At 43.2% G+C, this 24,084-nt stretch overlaps 2 protein-coding genes across 5 annotated transcripts; both read right to left on the minus strand.

The window, feature by feature from the left end:
- Positions 1-561: 561 nt before the first annotated feature.
- LOC140313079 (E3 ubiquitin-protein ligase TRIM8-like) lies at positions 562-12,255 on the minus strand. Of its 4 annotated transcripts, none has more exons than XM_072391036.1 (7): positions 12,010-12,255; positions 10,871-11,473; positions 4,620-4,715; positions 3,892-4,125; positions 3,618-3,649; positions 1,943-2,058; positions 562-1,816 (listed from the first exon to the last, which is right to left on the minus strand). In XM_072391036.1, the coding sequence occupies exons 2-7, from the start codon at positions 11,438-11,440 to the stop codon at positions 1,158-1,160; spliced, it is 1,707 nt and encodes a 568-aa protein (XP_072247137.1). In that variant the 5' UTR covers positions 11,441-11,473; positions 12,010-12,255; the 3' UTR covers positions 562-1,157. The 4 variants fall into 4 exon arrangements, with proteins under 4 accessions (XP_072247137.1, XP_072247136.1, XP_072247134.1 ...); XM_072391035.1 differs by having other exon boundaries at positions 11,973-12,255; XM_072391033.1 differs by having other exon boundaries at positions 11,969-12,255.
- Positions 12,256-13,059: 804 nt separating this feature from the next.
- On the minus strand, positions 13,060-22,277 carry sufu (suppressor of fused homolog (Drosophila)). The gene is made up of 12 exons (XM_072391037.1): positions 21,956-22,277; positions 21,462-21,596; positions 20,973-21,109; positions 19,640-19,782; positions 18,473-18,558; positions 17,734-17,806; positions 17,384-17,540; positions 17,157-17,259; positions 16,624-16,758; positions 14,716-14,854; positions 14,559-14,627; positions 13,060-14,463 (listed from the first exon to the last, which is right to left on the minus strand). The coding sequence occupies exons 1-12, from the start codon at positions 22,102-22,104 to the stop codon at positions 14,374-14,376; spliced, it is 1,416 nt and encodes a 471-aa protein (XP_072247138.1). The 5' UTR covers positions 22,105-22,277; the 3' UTR covers positions 13,060-14,373.
- Positions 22,278-24,084: the final 1,807 nt, after the last annotated feature.

The following is a 24,084-nucleotide window of genomic DNA, read 5'->3' on the forward strand; positions in this document are numbered from 1 at the left end:
GGAGACAAGAGGGGTGGAGATAGAGGAGCTGCTCATCAGTTATTCCTGTTCTCTGACCTAACTTGACAACCAGCTCCAATAACGAGACAAAGAGGGATGAGACAAAGATTTTGCCAGGGACCAGGATGTTGACAAGGAAGTGAACTGTCCTAAATTGGCAGATAATGGGCCTGCTGAGGTCTAACAAATCGTCCTCCGCTATGTTCTGGGATACACAGTAGATCTTTAACATGTGGTCATGTTAAATGTGGTTTTTTTTTTACCATTTTAGAAGCTGTAACTTATGACTAGGACGTTGGTTTCGAAGTTTTGCGAAAACGACTTGCCTTTCTCTTTATTTTTCCACAGGAAGTGCTGACATTTTAATCTGTGACTCAGTGAGTCACACTGTAAAACCTCCCACATTGTGCTTTACAGTACAAACAGACCACAAGCTATAACCACACACAACGTTTCAAATAAACGCACAACTGGATTTCAAATAAACACGATCGCCACCGATAAAAGCCCACAAGATTACACGAAAATCAGTAAACTGGAGCTTAAAATACGACAACGGGGTAATTCAATATGCTCGTTTATTTATTCAACATCTTTCACAGATTTTGGTTTATTCATAATCTTCTATAAAAATCCATGAAAAACCTGACAAGCATTTGGAGTTCAGTGTTTTTCTAAAGCCACATGGACTTCTGAGTGCACGGAGAGGCTCCCTGGGTGCCCTCAGCTGCAAACAGGAAATAATCAAGAGCTAGGAAATTGCAAGTACAGTAAAAGTGTGTTAACAGTCTTTTTAGGCACTAGAGTCCCACGTCAGGACTCGTGATGAAGGATATGTCGCTTCTTTAGTCGCTGCTTGAATGGGTTTAAGACTAAATTATTCACATTAGCACTTCCAGTTGAGTTGCAACAGAAAATAAATAAAAATTTTGAAAAAGATGTTTTCAAATTAGAGCAATACTTGTGTCACTGGGATTGGGGCTCTATCGTGGTTCCCAGAAGTGGTGTAAGACAAAATATTCAACACTATCCTGAAGGTCTACTGGACACATAATCTGACAACACGTCTGAGTCCAAATGGAAAAGAACTAAAAGCATACATGAAAGATGTGATTCCAGTTTTAATGTAATAACTAAATAAGTACTGTTCTGCTTCGTTACTTGGTCCCGTAATGCTTGTTTGAGGACTGACCGTACAGCCCGTAGAAGTCAGGGTGCCTGGGAGTCTGTGACGCTTCCATCAGTCCCCTCATGGGAAAATGCTGCAGTGGCTGACTTGCAGGAAGTGAGCCGTGTGAGGGGAACTCCTGAGAGTTCATGGAGGGGAAGGAGTTTGATGATGCGTACGGAGGCTGGGCACGAGCAGCGGGGGTCCTGGAGCAGCAGCAGTTATTCAGAGTGCACATCAGTACTTTCCTCCCTTCGTACATGGCTTGTTGTGAGGCACCTCCACTGGGGAAGTGGGAGGATGGGAATAAGTTTCCTGAGTGGTGGCTAGAGCTGGAGCCCAGACCCATCATGTGATGGGCTGCAGTGTCAAGGAGGCGACCGTGGCCAGGTCCACCATGAGGATTCTGGGGGAGGACTTCAGAGGAATAAATAGATGAAGCGTGATGGCTCTGATCAGACAGGAAGGGTTTTTTGCCGCTATAGAGCAAAGGTGGAGGATCCTGGGAGGAGGAGTTTTCTGCACTGCTTTCCAGGAAAGCCATGCCATATTTCCTCTTCTGTAGTCCTGAACCTGACCCCAGATGGGAACCAGCAGAGTTGCTGTGAGACTGGACAATCTCCAGAATGGTCGCCTCATTAAATGGTTCTGAGAATAAAAATTTGGTTGTGGAGCAGAAAAAGATCATTAGTTCATTCTGACCATATTTCATCCTAGGATTTGGTAAGCATCTAACAGGCTACATAATCTATGGTTACTGTGTTTCTTTCCTACCTTCCAACGTTTTTCTCAAGTTCTTCTCTCTTTTTGAAAGGTCAGATATGAAGTGGTGAGAGTTGAGCTGCCCCACTTTAAGTGGAGGGAGGGCAACACTCAGGTGTGAGTTCGACCTAAAACAAAAAAAGACGAGTAAAAGCGTGAAGACCAGATGTAAGCTGCCTGAACTTTTGGGCTTCGTTCACGTTACCAATCCAATTTTTTTTCCATTCATGTGACTCGTATCTGATTTCTGTGGGTTGTGTGGACACAGAAATCAAATTTACAAATCCAATTAGCACATTTCAGTATGTGGCCCTAGATCTGACATATGTCCCAACTGAGAAATGAGCGAGTGCTCACATGTCTGACTTTCATGCAACATTTCACTTATAAGCCTGAAGCTGCAGCATGACCACAGCACCGCTCGCAATAGTTGCTAAAACAGCTTAACCATAACCTTTCAGCGTAACTTCTCAAACTTTTCCTGTGTAGCTGTACAAATATTCGCTTTCCTTTGGTGCTAAATGTCATTCACCAACGAGCTGCGGTAGTTTCCATGTCAGCACGGCTTGTGTGCTTCGATCTAATTTCAAACGTGATGTTTTCTGTTGTTGCTGATGATACAAACGATGCAGGCAAAATGGCATCTGATGCACATGCGTGCGTTTCATTGGACAGTCACGGTCACAAGAAAGTCAGAAGCAAGACGCTTGCAGTTATGATTGTGAACCGTCGAATCTGGTCTGTTAACTAAATTAACTAAAAAATGCGGCCGTGTGAATCTTCGTCATCCTTTCATCCTCTCTTTTCAAAGTGATGCTAAAGACGAGTTCCCATTCCAATACTGGATGTTATTACTTTTAATCGACTAATGCGTGATGCAATTTCAAGGCTGTAAATATAAGAAAAACCCAAACATTTAGGGTATTTCATGGTTCATTATGAACATTGCCATCTGTACTGCATTTTGGACAACGATAGCCTTCCCCTGCGCTCGTGCTGCATTATTGACAATGTTAACCACAACACGGCAACAATGTTTCCTCCCTTTACTCTGTTGTGCATACACCAACCACTGTGTTAAAAAAAAAAAAGATCAATGAAGCTATTGATTAAATTACTCTTTGACATCACATTCTTACTCGTGCTAACTTGAAGTCATGTTTACTTTTTGCTAAAGTTTTTATCACAGTATTATCACTGTTAATGTCCATCAGAATTATGGTCCTGGTGCTTTTATTTGTTTGAAATCAGTTGGCTTAAATGTTGGTTATGTTTTTTTTATATATATATATATATATATAATTTGTGACTCACTGGGCAAATGAGAATAGTTGTACAAAAAGACTCAATATCAATATCAGTAACCAAGATGCGAGCAGTTATCATGTATCCATCCTTCTGCTGTTCAGCTCAAAGTTCAGTATTGAGTTGAGTAATATGGACAAAATATAAGTAAATATAAGCCTTGGGATGTTCATGGGTAGGGAGGAGCCCTCACCAAAATAAACACCTGTTATATATGTTTTTACATTCTGGATAGGGTAATGTAAATAACGATGAGACATTCAACAAGAGGGTTTGCAGAAGTAGTCCAAAAGCTGCAATACGTTGGTTTTAAATCACATGGGGTTACACAGGTGTTTAAAAAAGACACGGCTTTTTAAAGCTTCTCTGGAGAAATGCTCACCTGTCCATTAGCAGCTGGTAAGGTTTTGTGTTCTGAAAAAGATAGTAAGATGAATTAATCATTCCGACACATAATCTCCTTCAAACGTCTCAGAAATAGTGACATCGAGGAAACAGGAGAGAGCGCTGACAAAACAGGACAAACTGTGGTCTGTCTGTGTACATTGTGTGCATCCATCAGTGTTTTATTACACATTAACGTTTTGGATCGTGAAGTTTTTGTGCATACTAAAATTTTATTCTGGCGCTATGGAAATAGCCGTGACGATTTGTACCTTCATGAAGTTGACACTCTCTGCTCTTTGGAAGAGCGTCTGCACTGAGCTCAGAAGTTTCTCTGCTTCCTGGCGCTTCTCGTTGAGCTGCAGAACCTGCTGGGAGTTCTTCCTCACATACGTGATGTAAGTGCTCTCCAGCATCTGCATGGTCTCCGCTTGGTTTGCTTCAAGCAGCGCGTGCATCCTCTGATACTGAGCTCTCACACGCTCCTTCAGCTCAGAGACTGCATCCTGTGGAGAAAGACAGAGGTTCGTACACAAGCACACGCAAACAAAGAGCAACACTGAGCGACCGGAATACCAATTTCGCCAAACAATCACATGCATTTTTCTTCCCAGCCTTCACAAGGAAACAAGTAATTGGACTACATCTTTGTAGCGATTTGGCACTATATCAATGACACTGAATTGAACTGAAATGAGTAACGGATTGACATGCTTGGTGACTGTATTCGTCTTGCTTTTTGTGGAATCTGTGCCTTTCTTGCTCAAAACAACGAGTGGGAAATTCTTCTAAATAAGCTTTCCATCCTAATGCGAAAAGCGGTCATAGCTGGAGATACGTTTTCCTTTGATGACAGGAACAAGGCAGAGAAAAAGTTAGTCATTTCATTACAGCAGACAAAATTACAGCACAAACCCACACAGTGGTAAAGAAAGAAGAGAGCAGCTCCGATCGTGCTCAGAGCTCTGCGTGTATGTGCGAGGTACTTGTTGTACTTTACCTTCATCAGGGTCTTGTCTGACTCCAGCTTGTTGACCTGCTCATCGATGTTCTGAACACGACCCCCCAGTCTCTCTTGCTGCCTCATTAGCATGGCCTGAGATGACACGGACAAGATGGATTCGACAGATGAAACATAACAAGAAGCAGAAATCAGCGGGACGAAACATATAGACACGCACTTAAACTTCCTTAAGACTCTTAAGACCCCTGCTGTGGCCTCAGCAAACATGGCTGCTATTCACACTTCCTCCCCAACCCTGATTAGATGGAGGAAACAACAACTGCCAGCAACAAGCATGTGTAATTATCCATTAGGAGGGCAAAAGCAAAGACAAACCCAAGTGTGCAAATCCATCTGTAGTTGCGCCTCGGTTTGCCAGAGACTCTGTAACATTAAGTGCGGTCCATTGTTGGGATCAGCCTGCTCCCTCTACGGGCTTAATCAAGAGTGCTAAAACAGCCAAAGGCCAGTAAAAGAGGTAGTAAACATAATCCTTTTCTATTCACAGCAGAAGATCAAAATCAATCTGCAGTCACAGACAGACAGCACAGTATGAGCAGGGGAGGGCAGGTATGCTTTTTAATGAACTGATTCTGCATGGGGAAGGCACTGTTCCCTAATAAGAGAAAGCCGCTGTCGTGGCAACAAAGCCCTGTGTATGTATTTATATGTCAGAGCTACTGTGTGTCTGAGGGAGCAAAAAGCAGGGGTAGTCCGCTGCCCCTCTCTGCTGTCTCATTCTGCCGCATGCATTGCTCCCTGATGTTTACACTGGCCTCTGTGTCGCTGACAGATTGTCACGTCTGTGTGCACAACATCAGGGTCTGAGCTCTGCCTTCCCAAGAGCGCGCATCCCAAAGAGGGAACGGGAGCAAAGGCGTCGCTTACACGTGCCAAGAAAGGACAGAGGGAAAGTGACAAAGGCTGACATCAGAAGAGTGAAAGCAAAAGAAAAACTCTGAAGCAAAAAAAAAAAAAAAAGTGATAGGGGGAATGAGGACATTCCTGTAGTCTCTTAAGGGAGCTTCAGGGTTGTTACATTGAGGTATCTCGGCAACAGGACTCTTCAGCTGCTTACAACACTCATGTTGTGAGCAGCATTTGATATCTTAGACTACACCACAGTGGACAGAGCCAACAGTCCAAAAGACAAGAATGTACAACTACACACACTTTTGCTTGTTTGCATGTACTGTTCCATTCACTGCAGAAGACAGTCAACGGGCCTTTTTCACTTGGGAGACGGCAGAAATGTTTATTTCTCCCCCCCCCCATTTCTCGGAGGGGTAAAAAAATTAGGACCATAACAAGGACTTTGGACTGTTGACAAACACGATTTGAAGGGGAACAGAACACATAATGAGCCAAAGTGGTCTTTAAACTGTTAATAAAGCATAAACAGATTTTTTTTTGGGGGGCCTCTTGGAGACAGCTGAACTCTGAGCAGACATCGACCAAACGCAAGCCAACATTAGCAGTCCTATTTCTGGTCACCAAGCAAAATTAAGTTTCATAGTTATTCTCCTTTTAATTACATTTTGGTCCCCATTAAGCTAAAGCTTGCTCTGATACTTTGACAAAATGCTGTTTGATGCTATGCAGCAGACCCATTTTCTTTTTTTTTCTTTTTCCCAAGTCTTTAGATTAATTTTCATCAGAATCACTTAAGCTGAAGGCATCTGAAGCAAAAGTTTGAGGACTGTGCATGGTTAGGACTCAACCCTTTTAGCCAAGTATCACAGCTTGTAAAAGCTCCTTCTAGCTGCTGCAACTCTTTCAGTTCTTGCCTCTGGGATTTTCAGCCATTCTTCCTGCAAAAAAGGCTTCTAGTACTGAGATGATTGCATTACTGCACACTGTTTTCAATGTCGTTCAGATCAAAAGGCCGGAAAGAACCTTTTAATGGCAACTCTAGAGGTAGTCCACGGTAGACTGCGAGCTGTTTCGTCTTGTGTTTACTATCCTGTTGCCGAAGCCACCCTTCTTTCACTTTCAGCTTTTTTTTTACAGACTGTGTGAGATTATCAGCTGTTATCTGACTCAATTCATTCTCAACTTTAAGCAATGAAACGCTGGCTACAACACAAGCTCTGCACGTGATAAGTGTTCTTTTTATGAAATTGTGCAACACTTTTTTCCTCCAAACTTACTTTTCCCTTCTGATGACTTCTCCATGATGGTCACATTTGCACATGTGAATCTGCTAAATCCTCCTGAAGGTCTTTTGCAGTAAAAAGAGTTTTTTTTTTCACTAGCTTTTCTGGCTACGAGCAGTTCTTTAGGACCGTCTCGGTCCTCCAGACTAGTTCTTGTCCTCCGTGGCACTTTAATTGCCATGCCTTGAACTGTTATGTGAAAATGCTTTGCCTTCTCCTGCTCTGTGGTCATCAATTCATTTTGAGAGTGCGAAGCAGCTGCTTACAGGAGCCCATGGCTGCTGATTGTTGAGAAAATCAGAGGAATCAGAGTATATGTAGATGTTTGAAACTTGCGTCACATGACCATGACTGTGACCAAGCCAGAACTCTTACGAGCTAATTTCGAGGTTATGGTAGAAATTAGCTGAGGGCAACAATCTCTACACTTCTGTGAGGTGCTCCTTTTTATTCTTCCAACACTAATCTCGACTGAACTTCTAGAGAATAATAGATCTGTTCATCTCCTACTCGCTTAGTTATTCACGGTGACACAGCCAGGAACATCCCAGATGAGAGTGGTTGAAATCAGTAATGTCATAAAAGTACCTTCATTCACGAGACGATAAAAACTTTGTTTCTAGGTTCTCCTTGAATTTGTCTTTTCATGCCCCCCCCCCCCCCCTCCCCCATTTCCACAACACACGGTCATCAAATCTATTGCTAATATAAAAATATTGATCAGCACAGATGTAAGTGCCTTGAAGAAACAAAATTTATCAATTTAGCAGGTGATGGAGCAAAAAAAATCCCCCCATAACATGTAACTGTATCATGATATGTTTCAATATTGATCAAAGGTAGCTGACAGCGACAGTTGCATATCATAGTTTGTCAGTCAAGGTCGGACAGAACGCTCAGCAAGTGAATCTTTGTCGATTCGGCCAGCTCAAGAACAACAACTGTTAGCTACTCTACATGTTTGTCCATATTTAGGAAACGGAGAAATGTGAGTAGTCATGTTAAAAAACGTGTGACCATCATCACTTCCTCTGGCTTTTTTTTGCGTTTAAATGTCCCATAAGGCTCATTTAGATTAGCGTTTACGTGAGAATCTATAGCTGAACTCATGATCACCCCGTGAAGATTTTGACCCCTGATCGTTCTGTGTTGCAAAGCAACGGTGAGCCGCTCAATCCATTGTTTGCATCGTATGTTTAACCAGCTACACTCTGGGTGTGCGTTAGGGGGAGGTGCACCGGGTGGGGCAAATATTTCTGATTAATGTTCGGCCATTTCAGAACACATCTGGTTTCTGTGTGTGTATTAGTATAATGCGTATACAACACCAGCGCGGGGCGAGTTGTTAACAGAGGGAATCAAAAAGCAGTGAAAGAAATGATTGCCAAATGATTTTGTAGACGCGTTAGCAGATATCATTACATTCTTACTGTTTTGTGCATCCAAAGAGGCAGTGGCTTGAAGACTTGGCTCCGATAGCCGTGTGTCACATTTTCTGACAAGAGACAGGCAGCATTTACACTGCAAATCCGCAGAGAGGTAATGCCACCTGTTCCACACGTCAACACTACATCTTGCTTACACAAGAGGCTGCCTCCTCGAACAATCTGGTGTTACCTGTGAAAACAGACTCGGCACTGCGAATTCAGATAACTTGCGCCTTGTTTCCTCCAGTTTTCCAAACACACGACGCGACTGCGCAACATGACTGCTGCCCTGACTAAACAGGGAAAAGACACTATGTGGGGCTGCTGGTTAACGGCGACTTCATGTCATAGGAGCAGCTTTCCTGTGTCTTGATGCCTCTGCTCAACAACTGTGTCCTCCTCACTTTGTCATGCTTCCTCCAATACCTTTTCTGTCCCGTTGTATGTTTGAAATAGCATGAGGGGGCAGGGGCAGCACAGCAGCATGAAAGCCTACCTTTATCAAGCTTAAATCCGCCAATGATCACTTTCCGCGCTGTCCTATTTAGGCATCCAGACACCCGCAGGTTGCCAGGAAGCTCATGTTTAAATGAGGAGCCTGAGGCTCAATGAACAGAGAGTCTCTTTCACAATCAACTGACAACCATTCCCCACTTCTGATGTCAATGGACTGCCCTCAGCATTCTGGTGAACTGACTCACTCCAGCCCAGATAGAAGAAAATGCAAACAGCATAGCCTCCATGAGCGCTGGTTTCCTGCTGAGGTGCCTGAGAAAACCAAGGTGAGGTTGTGTGGGAGGGCTCCTCCTCCGCTTGTCCCAGGGACGACATTACTATTATATGACTCTTCTTTTCTCATCTTAAAATGACCAACGGGCCTGTGGAAAGTTACTGTAAAAAATGTCCTCCGAGAGCCAAAGATAACCAGAGATATGAAGCTGAATGTAGCTACGTTGGCTTTTCCCTCTTTGTTTATCCCAAACGCAACAAGAGTGCTGCCAGGGGAATTTAAAATGATTTTACCAAAATAGACCGTAGCTCTGTCAAGGAGAAAGACCTCTCAGTAAGTAATGATGAGAAGCCATTCTGGCCTCAAATTACTTTAACAAATGACCCAGCACACGAGAAGCCTAACTTTTTGACTGCTATATAAATTAGAGCGCACTCTGTATGTGAAGACCCAAGCAGAGAGTGTTAATCTGAGAAGAGCCAGGACCTCTTTTTCCCAGCAAATACACAGTTGTGAAAGAACAGAGAGATGGGTGGGTGTTTGCATGTGAGTGTGTAAAGAGAGCAGCTGTGGAAAGGGCTGAACAGACATCTTTTGTCCCAATAATAGCTCCAAACCAGGGCAACAGTTTGCACCGAAGATTTCAACTGATTTTTGACGTTTCCGAACTACTTTGGAAGGAAGTGTGCCTGCAACTTTCTTGCCTGGAATAATACAGTCACCAAAAAGTATCAACGAGACAGCAGCACAGCAGATGCTAAAGCAAATATAATTCTCACTCCCGCCTCTTCGCAATTAGGGAGGGAAGAAATGTGTGCGAAGCAGTGTGGGTGGTTGTTTTTGACACCTTTCAACTTACATTAGACTTGCGAAAAGGGAACAAACTGAGGTAAAGCACAGAGCTGAGGAAAATCTGGAATCCACCCCTCTACAGTGAGGAAAATGACTTCACAAGTGGAAAAAACATTGAGGACAGTCGTCCATCTTCACAGGAGTGGACGCCCCCAGCAAGTTCGCCCTAAATCAGACTCCACGGGCCTCAGTTAGCATGTCAAATGTTACAGTTTAAAGCACAGCGGCGGAGAAGTGATGATTTGGGCTTGGGTCGACTGGGATTTTTTTTTTTTCCTCTGTATTCAAAGTATTCAAGAGTAAAAAAGTGGGGCCATCTGTCTAGACAGCTAAAGCTCGGCTGAAACTGGGTCACACAAATACATGATGATCCCAAGCACGTCAGCAAACCTACAATAGAATGCCTGAAATAGAAAACAATCAAAGTGTTACAAAGACCCAGGCAAATTCCAGACTTCAACCTGATAGAAATGCTGTGGTGGGACCTCAAGAGAGCGGCTCGCAAACAACTATCCACAAACCTCCATGAACTGGAGCAACCTTTACGCATGACTGTATCTTTTTTGTACTGTTCGACATCTTTCACCTTCCAACGGTTCTTTAGAATGACCTTCCTTCCAACCGCTGAGAGCGGTTGGAAGTACTGGCTTGTGAACAATTTCGCAAATCACGTTAATTTATTAGCCTCCGGTGGGCATTTATCCTGATCAGGTAGCTCGCTCGCATAAACAACCCGCATGTGGCTCCGCCATCACTTCCTGCGGGTACAGGCCGCATCACAGCACTTACCTGAGGGCACCGCATGGCTAATGGAAAAAGCAAAGCCATCTCAAGTGGGCGGTATGATCAAGGTTAAAAGCTGCGTGTGGGTTGTGGCTGTTTGTGTAAGCGCACGCGTGTGTTTGTGTACACAATCATCTTCCCAGAGGGATGACTTTCACCTGTCCATTGCTTTCGCGTCAGATAAGATTAAAAGAGGGGTGCAAAAGAGAGAGAGAGCGCCTTCATAGACTGCCGAACTGAAGGAAACGAGTCTACCGGGTCTTTTCACTGCCGTAAGAAGAGCGCGTGTGATGGGTTTACCTGCATCTGTACACGCTGTGCGTCCACGTCACACACCGTGTGTCTTTGGTTCGTGCAGTGGGAGATGCAGCAGAACGGACACAGAGCCACCTGCTCCTCTTCGCAGTGAAGCAGCCTGTACTCCTCATGGCTGGGACACGTCCAGGCGCTCAGCTCCTCGGCGTCCACCAACAGGTGTCCCGGCGCGGCACACGGCTGCTGGAGGTGCGTCTGGATGTGGGTTTGGCAGCAGGGCTCCTTGCAGCGCAGGCACACTTTCCTCACGGGTAGCGGGGGGCCTCGTCTGCAGAGGACACAGTGCAGCACAGCGGGGGCTTTCTCAGTGTTCAAAGCATTGAACCGCTTGACTATGTTGGCAAGCTTGAAGTTCTTCTCCAGTGTGGGTTTCTGGTCGTAGTCGTGGTTGCACTCGGGACAGCGGACCGCCGCGCTGTCTTTGGCCCAAGCCTCGGAGATGCAACCCTTGCAGAAGTTGTGCTTGCACGGCAGCTGGATTGGCTCTTCGAAAACATTCAGACAAATGGGGCAAAGGAGCTCCTCCTCGAAGCAGTTTTTCCAGCTTGCATCCATGACTTCAGTAGGATCCAAACTGATGGCGTACAACTAAAAGGAGCAACAGTGACAATTAGTTCCTGGGTATGGAAATAGCCTACTTTTCCTCTACCCAAAACAGCACCAAAAGATCTGAGCCCAACAAAAAGGCTGTTTGCTTTTAGGTACAGTCTTATTACGTGTGTATAACACAACGTTTAGCAAATAAAGCAGGAGGGGACACCAGAGGTGAAACAGGTAGGCAGATCTCACCTCCAGTCACAGAACCCAAACTGCAGTCAAAATAAAACTATTCGGAAGACGTGCGACTCCTATTTGTAATCCCTGGCTTGAACATTTGGAGAGCAGGACGATACATGTTGTGGCGTTTCAAAGCGAGTGACAACTTGCTACTAAAAATTTGACTCCAGCCTTAAACATGTCACACTAAGCTCCTCTGACACGCTCTCTGAGCACAAAGACACCATCGCCCGCTGTTAACGCAACATTACAAGCGACGTGCTCAAATACATTGAATGTATTCTTACGGAACAGACGCAACGTTACCAACTATTTATTTCCCATGTCGTCCGTCGAGTCTGGTGCACCTATAATGCCGTAGAGCTTGTCATCCAGCCCCACGATGAGATCCGGCTCCTCCAGTTGAAATTACAGCCGTCTGTCCGTCGTCGCACGCGACGCCGGGATTTTCGAAGATTCCCAGCTGGTTTTCACTTCGCCGTTTCGCTTTCTCGTAAACTCTAAGAGTAATATTTTACGGTAAGTAAAGGGAAGATAGTGACTGGTCGGAAGGGAGCGCAGTGCTTACACACCGACTACAACCCCCCCCTTCCAATAACGTGACCCGTCACTGAGTCGATACAGACGGGGAGGAGCCGAGAGGAGCGAAGGCAAAGCAACGGCTACAGCAAACTCTACCGGACGAACTGCGGAAGACCAGCAGCACATTAGTGTGACCTGTCGTGGAGTTTTGCATCACTGCTTCCCCCCCCCCCCCCCAAAAAAAAAACCCGGGGCGGGCAGGGCAAAGGGGCCCCTTGGGGCCCACGTGAGGGCCCGTGAAGTGGAAAATGTGGCAACACAATCCGTGTATAGGTTTCAGTCACCTCTGACAAGTTAGAAAGATAACCTTAATGGATCACAATTAATGCTTTTTTTATTGATATATCAGCCAGATGGAAACAACTTTCTCTCTCATACTGTATTAAGTTATTTAATACATAAAGCTCTAATTATTTTACCTCACTGCCTTTAAATGCTAATGTGTTCCCAGGTAATTTAACTCACTTAGTGTCTACTCACCAAGTCTCCTTGTCCGCGTTAGACCTGGCAAACTTGACAATAATGAGGAATAAACGCCACTTATTAAATCGCACAAGTTCAGACATTGCGACTTAATAGAAAGGGAGAAACCTATTGGTTTTTACTAAGAAAACACTAATATATCTGACCACCTTGTATCCTCAGTACCAACGACTGCTAACACATCTCCAAAGTACTGTTACTAAGTAACATTTTCTGCAAGATACAACAGATTCAGTTGGATCATAAAGGAGTTTTGCTGTTTAAAAAAGGAAAAAAGAGCATAGAGACACAAACAATCTGACGTATCTCAAATTATGTCCACACACAAAGTCTTTCTGTACTCGAGATCCAGATTTATTTGTGAAATAGCTAAACTCTTTAATGCACTTAGGATTACAATCAGCCAGTTTAGTCAGAAAGATAATAAAAAATTAAAAAATCATCAGCATAAACATCTAAACTTTATACCTTTCATTCCAAAAACAGACAGGACAAACAAAACAATCATTTAAAACCCCCAAAAACAATGCCATCACGTGTTTTAAGAGTACATTTCTGTCAGAAGACACTGGAGTGAAAGTAGTTCTTAGTCTGCGTCTGACACGGAGTGCAGCGATGGCCTCGGTTTAAAGCGATGCATCTCAACAATCCAGGAGCTGTACGCAGAACTGAGAGTCAACGGAAAACCTGTAGTCCTTTGTAGCTAAAGGCACTGACGGATTCTACTCTATGTCAGGCAGGTCCCACTAGGGAAGAAGAAAAATCATAATCATGTGGCCACTGGAGACAAGACACTGCATTTGGATTCCCAAATTCTCTGTTTAACAGACTCGATGGCTTTCTTTGTACAGAAGAAGCATCATATTGTGCCAAAAAAACAAAAAAAAAAAACAAAAAAACACCCTAATTATCACTAAGGTGGGGTTAAGTTCCTGGCAGGAGGGGCGTAGAGGTGGTTAGAGCGGCAGCATTTGCCAGATACCTAAGACGTGACAGTGAATAATAACAGCTTGTAGCCGGTCAGGTTATTGCTACAGAATCTTAAAAATATTTGAGGCATAGACAATACTGGCAGCAACATGGCAACAGTTAAAACTTTGGCATGAATAAAAACACATAAGAGAAAAATGTCCAGCATTTGTAAATACTATACGCAAAAGTGTAACTGAAACAAACAAAAAAAAGAAAACACTCTGATAAAAGGGCTCCATTTGTTTTTTTTCATTCCCTTTTTAAGGCCACTGGAATAAATAGCATTGATTTTCGAGAAGCGCAACCCAGTTATTGCTTCAGACATCCTGCTGATCACAGGATGCATGCTCAACTGCATAAGTGGTGTATTTCTTAATGTGACTGGAGGAATGAATGCAGCCTGTTCTCACAGGTCAACCATCTGGACCGGCTGGTTTGAGATTGATTTGATAACCTCAAAAGAGAGATGTCGTAAACAACTAAGCTAGTCTGAGGACGCCGTAACAGTCAGAAGTGTTTAGCTGATTCCCAGGATCCACTTTGGGAGCCACATATCTGTGCGCCTCACAGATGAGGATCTCTGCCTGCTCCAGGATGTCTCCTGTTCACGACGGTGCACTCTGGAAGCGTGCGTCTGCAGATGTTTTTCTTCGCATTTTTAGTCTCTCTCTGTCTCACTGCAGTGGATTATCAAACACAGAGTCTGGTAGGACGGAAATCTTCAACTTCTTGTCTGGCCAGCTGTACTCCTTTGGCAACTTTGTCTAAACGAAGGAGGAACACACAAGGTGAAGCGCGTAAGCGAGCGGAACGAAATCAAGGCGAAAGTTAAACTTAAAATGAAGAGGGCTTCGCTTACTTCCTCACGAGTGTTGAGTTCCTGTAAATCCCCGAGCATCTGCTCCACAAACTCCTCGGTCAGCAATATCTGCGCAGGGAGAGGGGACCAAAAGTCAAATGAAGGCATCGAACACGAACGCGCGAGACGAACAAAGTGAGACTTTGTGCGTCCTTACCTGAAGCCAGGGGCCGTGAGCCGCATAGGGATGCTCCTCAGTAGCAAACGCTCCTTCGACCCCCGTAGACACGAACGTAATGGCCGTGTCCCCGTTGATACTTTTGTAGGTGAAATGTCTCCCGTGAAGTAACCGGCCCCTAAGCAAAGATATATAGACATCAGATACAAGACGGTATGAGTTACGATGTCAGAAACACGGACTGGACTGCAGTGGTGGATCCGGCCATAAGGAAGCTGTTCTCTGTAGAAACAACAGGCAAACCTTTACAGGGGAAAGTTTACGTTTTTAGACCTTTTTGTGTGTGTGTGTGTGTGTGTGTATGATGACAGCCCAGATGACATCTGATATTAAAAATCTATCTTTATGCTCTAATCACAGATGTCCACAAGTGAATTATACAGTAATAACCACGGATGAATGCAAAGAAAATCATTTTGATTACTAGAAATTTGGATCTGCAGCCATCCCCATCGTTAGTGTAAAAGGTCTTTATTGTGATTACTAAATATAATTAAAGCCTTCTGTGCACAGGAACATGTCCAAGGGAGCATTTCTAAAATCCTAATTTCCAACTGGATAGGAATAGTTTTCCTGCTAATTTCCCGAGGAAAAACAAACAACAACAACAACAAAAAAAAAAGGTCACATGTTTCTAATAAAGAATCATAGCCACAGGAGCGACCTACACAAGACTGACAGAGTATACCAGAGAAAGCCAAAATACAGATGTCAAGATCCCACAAACTGTGGGCTGTAGTTTTGCTTTGAAAGAGAGAGAATAAAAGAAACTTTCTTGTCTGATAAGTCATGAGTTTTAATGTGTGAACTTATTTAAAGATTTGACTTCATTCTCAGAAACTGGCCAAGCTGGCTGGAATGATGAGGACTGATCTGCCGTGCGTTATTCAGTCTCAGTGCTGAGGGAACTCCAGTTTACGATGTTTGGATAAGGGGATTTGGCCAGCTGCAGCTCTGGTTGTGTCTTAGGGGGAGTTTCCAGTCATTTTATTTAGCTAATTTACCGATCTGCAAAGTGTTTGCTGACAGGAATAGACTGTGGACTGCTCGATTCCTTTTTTTTTCATGCCGTGACACCATCGAGTGTGGCGTCAGGAGAGAAAAAAAATAAATAAATCGACACGCTTTTCACAGTCGTGAAAGCATGTAAAAAGTGCAAATCTCACGTATAATCATTAGCAGCCTTGCATCATCGGTCGTGTGACCCCATTGGATTCCTTGCACTCCAGATTCACAAAGATTGCTTCATTTAGTTCCTTCAGTTAATGAGTTGGGTCAAATTTAAGGCCAAAATAATCCTGTAGGCAGCTGAGAGCCGTGATGGTTACCATGACACCACGGGCAAAAACCTTTGCCAATTTCTCCGATTAGGTAAGGGTGTAGAAAGCAACGAATAAGCAGCAAATCTACTAAGACCCTAAATATAAGACACATTCAGAGGATCGAATTCTACACCTAACGCTAGTTCACAATTCAAGACAAACGGCTGCATCACCGTGACTGTCAATCATGTTACAGGTTGCAATAAAATGGAGCTGCAGTTATTCTTTACCACTGTGAACACTGACGAAAAACTAGCTAAGTTGCAGTTTTCAGCAGACTTTGAAGTGGTGTAAAGGTCCACGTGGGGGGGAGGTTCAATCAGTTTGTTTGATTTGTGCGGGGCAAATCTGCGGAAAGTCCCTTCTTCATGTCAGAGAAACTGGCATCGTCTGTGTTTTCATAACACTTTCTGCCGCACCCATTCAAGATAACAGTTGAGACTTTTTTTTTTTTTCCTTTTCTTTTCTTTCTTCCAACAGTCACACAGAAATTCTGAAGAATTTAACCCCCCTACACACACACAGTTTTATGTATGGGTGTAGAAGAGCAAGAATGGGACTGTACCGCAGGCAGAGTGGCAGAAGTGTGCCCGACTCCTGGTTGAATTTCAGATGGACGCTCTCCAGCTGCCGTGTTCGGACCAACTCGTGAGGAACAATGGCCGCTGAGCTCTCGCTCTCCAAACTGTCCTTCCGACTCCTGACAAACAGACAAAGAAGAGAAGCCGTGAGCGAGGAAGTCTAAAATGGTACGATCTCCAATCAGCGCATGCCTCTCTGAGGGGGGGGCGTAAAATATGAAAAGGAAATGTCAGGGGGCTTTGCTTTTGTCTGCAAAAATGTACAGACGCAGCTTTCACAACTCTGCTCCTTTGATAAACGGGTTACCTGATTCTGAAGCAACAAATTCTACAGAAAACTGGAACATATTACTAATGGGCCACAACAACATTCTGGGATATAAGAAACAATGATGAGAACAGTTATCAGTGGGTCTGTGAGTCACTGAGCATGATGGAGGTAGTTATCCTGCTGCAACCCTTGAGTTGGGCGAAGCCCATGCAAGTGTGTGTTGGTGTGTGTGTGGGAGGAACTCACTGAGCTCTCTCGTGGCTCTGTTTCTGGCTGTTGATAGGTGGCAGTGCTGCTTTGCTCTTAAACTCCAGTCCTTTTCTCAGGGTCTCCCTGATCTGCTCTGTGTCTATGTTTAAACAAGACAGAGTAGAAAACGAATGATTATTCCATCGCAAAACCAGATTGTTATTGGACCGACTGGCAAAGTACCTTTGGATTCGCCATTTTCTCTCCTATCGTAGCCGGCTTACCTTTGTCTGAGAGCCTGCGTGGCTGTGATCCGATGCAGATGGATCGGCTGTCCTCCTCATCCTCTGGCGGTTGGCTCAGATCATCCCACACGCACTTAGCGCTAACCCCGCTCAGGTTAGAGCCCTCCGTCTCAATACCCTGGTCCACTCTCTCCTGCTTAGATGAGCAAGAAATATATACGCAATCATCAACACTAGCTCGTGCAAAACTAGCAAAATTAGCATTTTCAGGGATTTTTACTTCTTTGAAAAGAACATCTGTGAAAGTGCAGATGTTTCTGAAAATAGAACACAAGACAAAGCGTAACAACGGGCCAACTAGCTGTGTATAGAATGTAATGAGGCCTTACTTGTAGGTGTGGATCAATTTCAAAAATGGTCTCTCCTCTCCTCATGTCTGTAATTAGCCAGGGGCCACCGGCTCTGTAACCAGGACAATCACTGGCATTAACTTCAAGTTAAACATACAAAGTTAATAAATGGACAAGCAACTCAACTCTTTACTTCCTGCTCACAATGTGTTCGTTAAACTGGAGTTCACGCACTTTAAAACAAAGCCACATTGAAGTGTAGATACAATGCGACACTGTGATTATTATCACTAAGATAATCAGTGAGATTCCTCGGAAAAAGCAGATCGTGAGCCAAGCTGAGACCCATTTCACCACTATGGCTGTCTCTCCGTTAATGTGACAGTTCAGACTTGTGTCATTCTGAGCGTTAAACCCACTACACCCAGTATATTAAGACGGATAAACCAAACTGCGGCACAAAAGCGCCGACGGCCTAATTTTGGACACAACACCACCATGTTCAGCTGCAAACAGATTAAGCCATTACTAACACAAAATCATTCAAATAAAGCCACCTAAAACCTGAAGGTTTGCTGGAAAACTTAAATATACTCACTAAGACATTTATTTCTCAGCCTCTGTAGAAACTAGAGACAAAGAATAAAAACATTATTTCCCCCCCACGTTTCAAGCTTTATTTAAAAAAAATGAAGACCGAAAGGGTCCAATTTCTTTCCACTCCTGTATACACAAAACCTGGACAAACAACACAAAAATGGGGGGGGGTTCAACTCACACTCGGATTCCACGCATCAACTCCAGGATGCCTTGGCCATTCCACTGTTGGGCCGCCTGCAGCTCCTCTGTACACACACCCACAATCTGTTGAGAGTGCAGAACATAAGGAGGTGTCAAAAAGTCCACAGTTTCAGGATGTGCTTTCTTTTGCAAGCAATCCGACTTAATGCAGAACGCAGAGCGGCTTAGTCCATCTTAGATTTAATGGACAAATCAGTGCAAAGATACTTTTGGATTCACTGGAAAACTCAACACAAACGTTGCCCGTGTTTACAAGGTTTCACTTTACGTTCCCGTTGCTGTCGGGAGGAAACTTAAACCGCATCAAGTTTCAGGATAACTATGTCCCGGGCTTTTTAACTTGTTAACTTTTAACTTAACAGGGTGTTTACATGCTGGAAGGCGCAGTTGAGTGAAACAATTGGTCAACAACATGGACAATCAAGATGAAGATCTCTGAAATATAGATTCAAACACTGGCCATTCACATACATGTGCTAATAAATGACGATCAATTCCCAGCTCGACCTGTAGGGTTGGACTAACTTGTCTGAACTGGTACTCAGGGCCCGGCTTTATCTGACGTCAGTATTTTGGACTGTTTACTGGTTATTTGTGCTCAAACTGTAAACGCAGCTGTTGCTGCGTCTCCTAGTCCACTTTACCACAACGAATCGTCCTCTCTACGCCACACGCAGCCTCACAGTGAGTGGGTTTTTTTTTTTTTTTCTAAGCAAAAAGGGACAAAAGCAAGCAGATGTGCGATTCCGGAGAGGGGCATTTTTCAGGCTACACAGCTGTGTATGTCACTGGGGAAAATAAACACTGAGCGGAGTCGCCCACAGCGGACACAGATCTAACAAGAAGAGGAGCAGGAAGTTACTGGAGCTTTATCTGCCAAAACAGAGCTCTGTCTGTTCTCTAGAATCTCCCGAGGTACAAACTCAGGTGCAGGTTCCTTTTCAGCCGAAAAGCGTCGACAAGCATTATGTCTGCTTGGTCTATGCGAGCTCTCAATAGTGGGTGGGAATGGGGGGAAAAGAGCCTCTTATTATGAATGTCCAATATTCTTCTAAATCATTGATTTAAATTTCTCCACACAAAAAACAGCTTTATGTGCAGCGTGGTTGTTTCCACTCGGCAATCGTCACATGATTTAACTCACCTGGAGAAAGCTCACTGTGCCGAATGGCGTTTGAATGGGTTGCATCTGTGGGTCCTCTGTGAGCAACATATGCTGGATACGAGACTCGCTGTTGTCCAGTGGACTGTGCCATGATACATGATCCCCACTACAAAAAGTGTTTTCTGTTGGAAAAAGTAAAAAAAAAAAGGGGTGAAATCATTTCTAAACAATGAGAAAAGTTGCAGTTTAGAGAATTGCACACAGAGTGGAGAGCACTCATCCAGTGAGACTGGCTCTACCTCCTCAGACAACCAATGGGAAACAGACCTACTATTTGCCCTTAATTCCATTGTATGGCTGCACAAAAACACTGTAAGAAAGTTACAATAACAAGAAGAGAGGAAATAGAGATCAGCCTGAGAGTGAGGAGAACAGACACGGGGAGAAACGGAGACCCATATGTGGACAGAAAGCCATAAAAGCTGCATTTCCATCTGAGTAAATCTGTCTGCTTGGGAGGTAACATGCATCCAGTCCAGATTCAGGAGAAATACGAGGGAGAAGATGGCCTGGAATCGGCATTCATTTAGCTTAGGAGCCCACCCACACGCAAATTGACCCCAGCTGGAAAACAGAGCCGAGAGCCTTGAGTGAATAGCCTTTTTCTCTGCCTGCATTGCCTTTTATCTATGACCCCTCCCTTGTCAACCGCATTTCTTCTGTTGTAAGTTACATACAACAGCAAAGACTTTTATTAACTTAACGCCACAGTATACAGTCATTAGATAGAAAGAACATCAAGACAATAATGGTCCACAATTCCATTCATGGAAACAAACATACTAAATGGGAAGGGGTAAGACAGGGGAAATCAGACTTCCTGTTAATATGCAGGGCTCCAACAAAAACAAACGATGTGTGCTAAACCTGCACTGATGCCTGAAGCAGACTCCTCTGTTCAAGCATGTTTAAACGTACCACTAGAACTGAAAGCCAACTTTACAAACAGAACGTTCTGTCGATATGCGAAGACTTGACATAGTAATATGCAAACCACAGCCAAGAGGGAGTTGTTCAATCAAAGCTTGCACAAAGAAATAATTTACAACACGACTGACGAGCTGCAACTAAATGAAAAAAAAACAAAAAACAAATCAGTGCTCTGTCCAAGTGATGCACAGAAAGGGTATGGCTGCCTAACAACAAAATAACAACGTTTCCACAGCTTGTTCAGTCTGGCTAATAACTGGGACAAATCCACTCAAACAAAAATAGAATGTTTTCAAAGCCAAACTTTCAAACTATAAGATTCGACGTCTGAATGTCGTCCTCATCCATACCAATCTACAAGAGCATTGCTTTGTGCTGTTACCTGACTGGAACACATAGCGAGCCAAGCCTTGCATGAGTTCAGCTGGCCACGTCGGAGGTGCCGTCTCCCCCACCTCTCTTTTGAGTCTGAAGGTGAGCTCAAACCCAAATCCACTGGACCCATCTGCCCCTGTAAATCTTACAAATCCACACAGAGACAATGAGAAGTTGAGGAGTTGGACAAAGGAACCTCTTTATTAGTTTTATCCTTATTTGCACGAGGGCTGTAAAAACTGCAGTGCATGTCAAGATCAGTAAGCTGTGGAAACAGGGTCATTTAGGTCAGTGCTGTCAGTGGGTGGGCTACTGTTGAGATGCTCCTGTGGAGCACAAATATTTGGCAAATTGAAAGGCTGAATAAGATGTGTTGACATGCCGCTTTTTCACAAGTTGGAAGTAATTAACAAAGTATGTGCAAAAACTAACGACTATATCCCTTTTGTGTCACATCGATACATGGCAATAACGCTGCTATAATTGGTGGACTTACTCATGAACACGATTATCCCCATACAGATCACTCAGTCCAAAGCTCACATAGTGCCAATGCTCCTGGACGTCCTGAGCTTGGCAGCCCATATTCCTGTACATGCTGATGTAGTCTAGCGGGTCTGGTCCACCAAGCCTGATCAATGCATAGAATGAAGACCATTAGCTACGGGACGCCTCCTTTTTGTTGTCAGTGGACTGCGTTTACTCTTTAATAATACAATTAGCACACACGAGAGGTTAAAACTAACGCCACGAAATACCTTCACCTTTAGTGTTATGATTAGACTCGTATAATCTGGTACTGATTCCGCCGACACCCCAAATGAAAGTCAAAGTAATGGGCAGTAAACTCTTGGACGTTAGTTAGCAGGAACGTCCATGTTAGCTTGAAGCTAAGCTAATTATTGGCTAACATTCAGCTACAAACAACATAAAGTTGCTCCGAAAATGTGTTTACAAGTCAAACCTCCACGAGCCGGGTATGCAACCTACCAATATTTTACAATGGCAGTAACTTGGAGCGGGTTGGCTTGATCGGGGTAAAGTCGCCGACATTCCCCATAGATAGCCTGCAGTCCGGGAGGAAACAGCGGCACCAGCCCGTGGGCTTGCGCACCACTGGTAGGCCGTACTTCATCCATACCACAGCCTTGGATAAATTAGGTAATTCTGTTTAAAAAAAAAAAAAACAATGTATGTGCTGTTTGAAAACTTTTCCCCAGTTAGCCAAAAAGAGACCATCCAACACCGCAAAAGCTTAACGGTGGACTTTTCTCTTGCTCTACAGTCAGCAGCGGGGGCCTGTTGCTCATCCTATACAAAAAAAAAAAAAGAAAAGTACTGCTCAACTATTGGTTTGACGAGAGTGTTTACGTCATAGATTGAAGGGTGATGATAACCAATAGAAATAGTATCAGCGTTGCCAACGTTGCCCGTCATTAGAATAGAAATAGAAATAGAAAAATACTTTATTCATAGCCCTGTGGGGGAAATTCAAATAAAAAGATAAAAAGAAAAGTTTCAATGATTATGCTATTATTATTACTATTATATTATTTTTATATATACTGTATTGGTGACTGAAAAAAATATGGATATATTTTATTATACATAATAAATAATACATTATAATATATATATTTATTTATTACTATATATATATGTATATATATATATATATATATGTATATATATATATTTAATTTTTTGGGAAACTTTGCACTTTTCTATCTACGGACAGTTCAGTCAGAAATTTAAACCACTGATTGCACTGATTACTTTATGAAAACAAGCCAAATGGAGGTCAAGGGGCTCTTCACAAGATGGCTATTTGCATTTTTTCTTGTAGGCAAAAACACTGTGGTGTGACAAAAACTGAGCGGTAATTTGCTCTGTAAGAAATATTTATTTAATTAAATCAAAATGTGCATGGGCAGAAAATAACACGATGCAAGTAAGCCCTAGAAGGCAAGGTGTGGCACTTGTTTTTTGATATTACTTCCCTGGAATGAGATACGTTAAAGGTGTCTGCTCATCTGTTGTAATCCTGAATATACTGTGCTTCACACTACACATGCAGTGGTACAAAATAAAACTTAAAAATATAAACATGGGACTATACATAGGACCCAAGCAATATGGTGAAGAATACATGCCCCTGGTAGATCTCCTTCTGTGGCGCTGCTCAGTTCTCGTTATCATTCTAATCCTTATGGCACCATTAACATATTATGCTCCAAGAGCCCCAGAGTAGGAGCATTCATGCTTATTGAGGCGCAGCTGTGGGAGAACCCATATGAAGTAGATGGTACAAGTTAAAACTGAAGCGACACCTCATTTAACAACAGAGAACCTGGTTTCTGTGAGGGCGGAGGAAAAGGATAAGAAGACAAAACTATAGATCATAACCTTTCAGTCTGAAAGTATCAGCCTTGGTCATATTATGAGTCAGTACCACAAGGGCTATGATTCAGCTGGAGATTATGAGTATCATATTAATATTTACTGCTTCAGACTTGACTGTTGTTGGTTACATATGAATAACATTAGCATTATTTTCAGCCATAGCGTCATAGAAATTCCATACTTTTCTCATTACGTTTCCCTTATATTACACAATAATACTGCCTCAGGTACGTACCCCCAAAACACTCCTTTAAAAGTCTATATGACAACATTTATGAGTTTGATATTTTTGCACATTTTGAAGCTTCAGATTTCATTTTCCCCTTCTTTCAAGCATTTAAGTCAAAGCTGTCATTACTGCTTTCCAAGCTTCAGGGCCTCATCTGTGATCTCACTGTATGAACAATTAGAAATTTTGTTCCTGTATGATCTTTGTGAAAAGAAATTGGCTGTCATATCGACTCAATATGGTTGCTATCTGCCATAAAGATGGCTATAAATTTGACAGAGCTCTAGGTAAGCTCTAAGTGAGGAGGCCAGCATGCACTGGGCAAGGAAGTAATACGGCAGCCCATGTATTTTTTTAAACTGCTTTTAAACTTTTTTTAAATATTGTCGAATTCTTAGATTCGACAATATTTTATACCCCAAATAAAAGCTGTATATTTAAAGAAATACAGGAAAAAATCATTCTTTTGTTATGACTTTATTAGAAA

The sequence above is a fragment of the Leuresthes tenuis genome, unplaced genomic scaffold (genome assembly GCF_036924035.1).
Source record: "Leuresthes tenuis unplaced genomic scaffold, fLeuTen1.0.hap1 SCAF_8, whole genome shotgun sequence".
In the NCBI taxonomy this organism is placed as follows: Eukaryota; Metazoa; Chordata; class Actinopteri; order Atheriniformes; family Atherinopsidae; genus Leuresthes; species Leuresthes tenuis.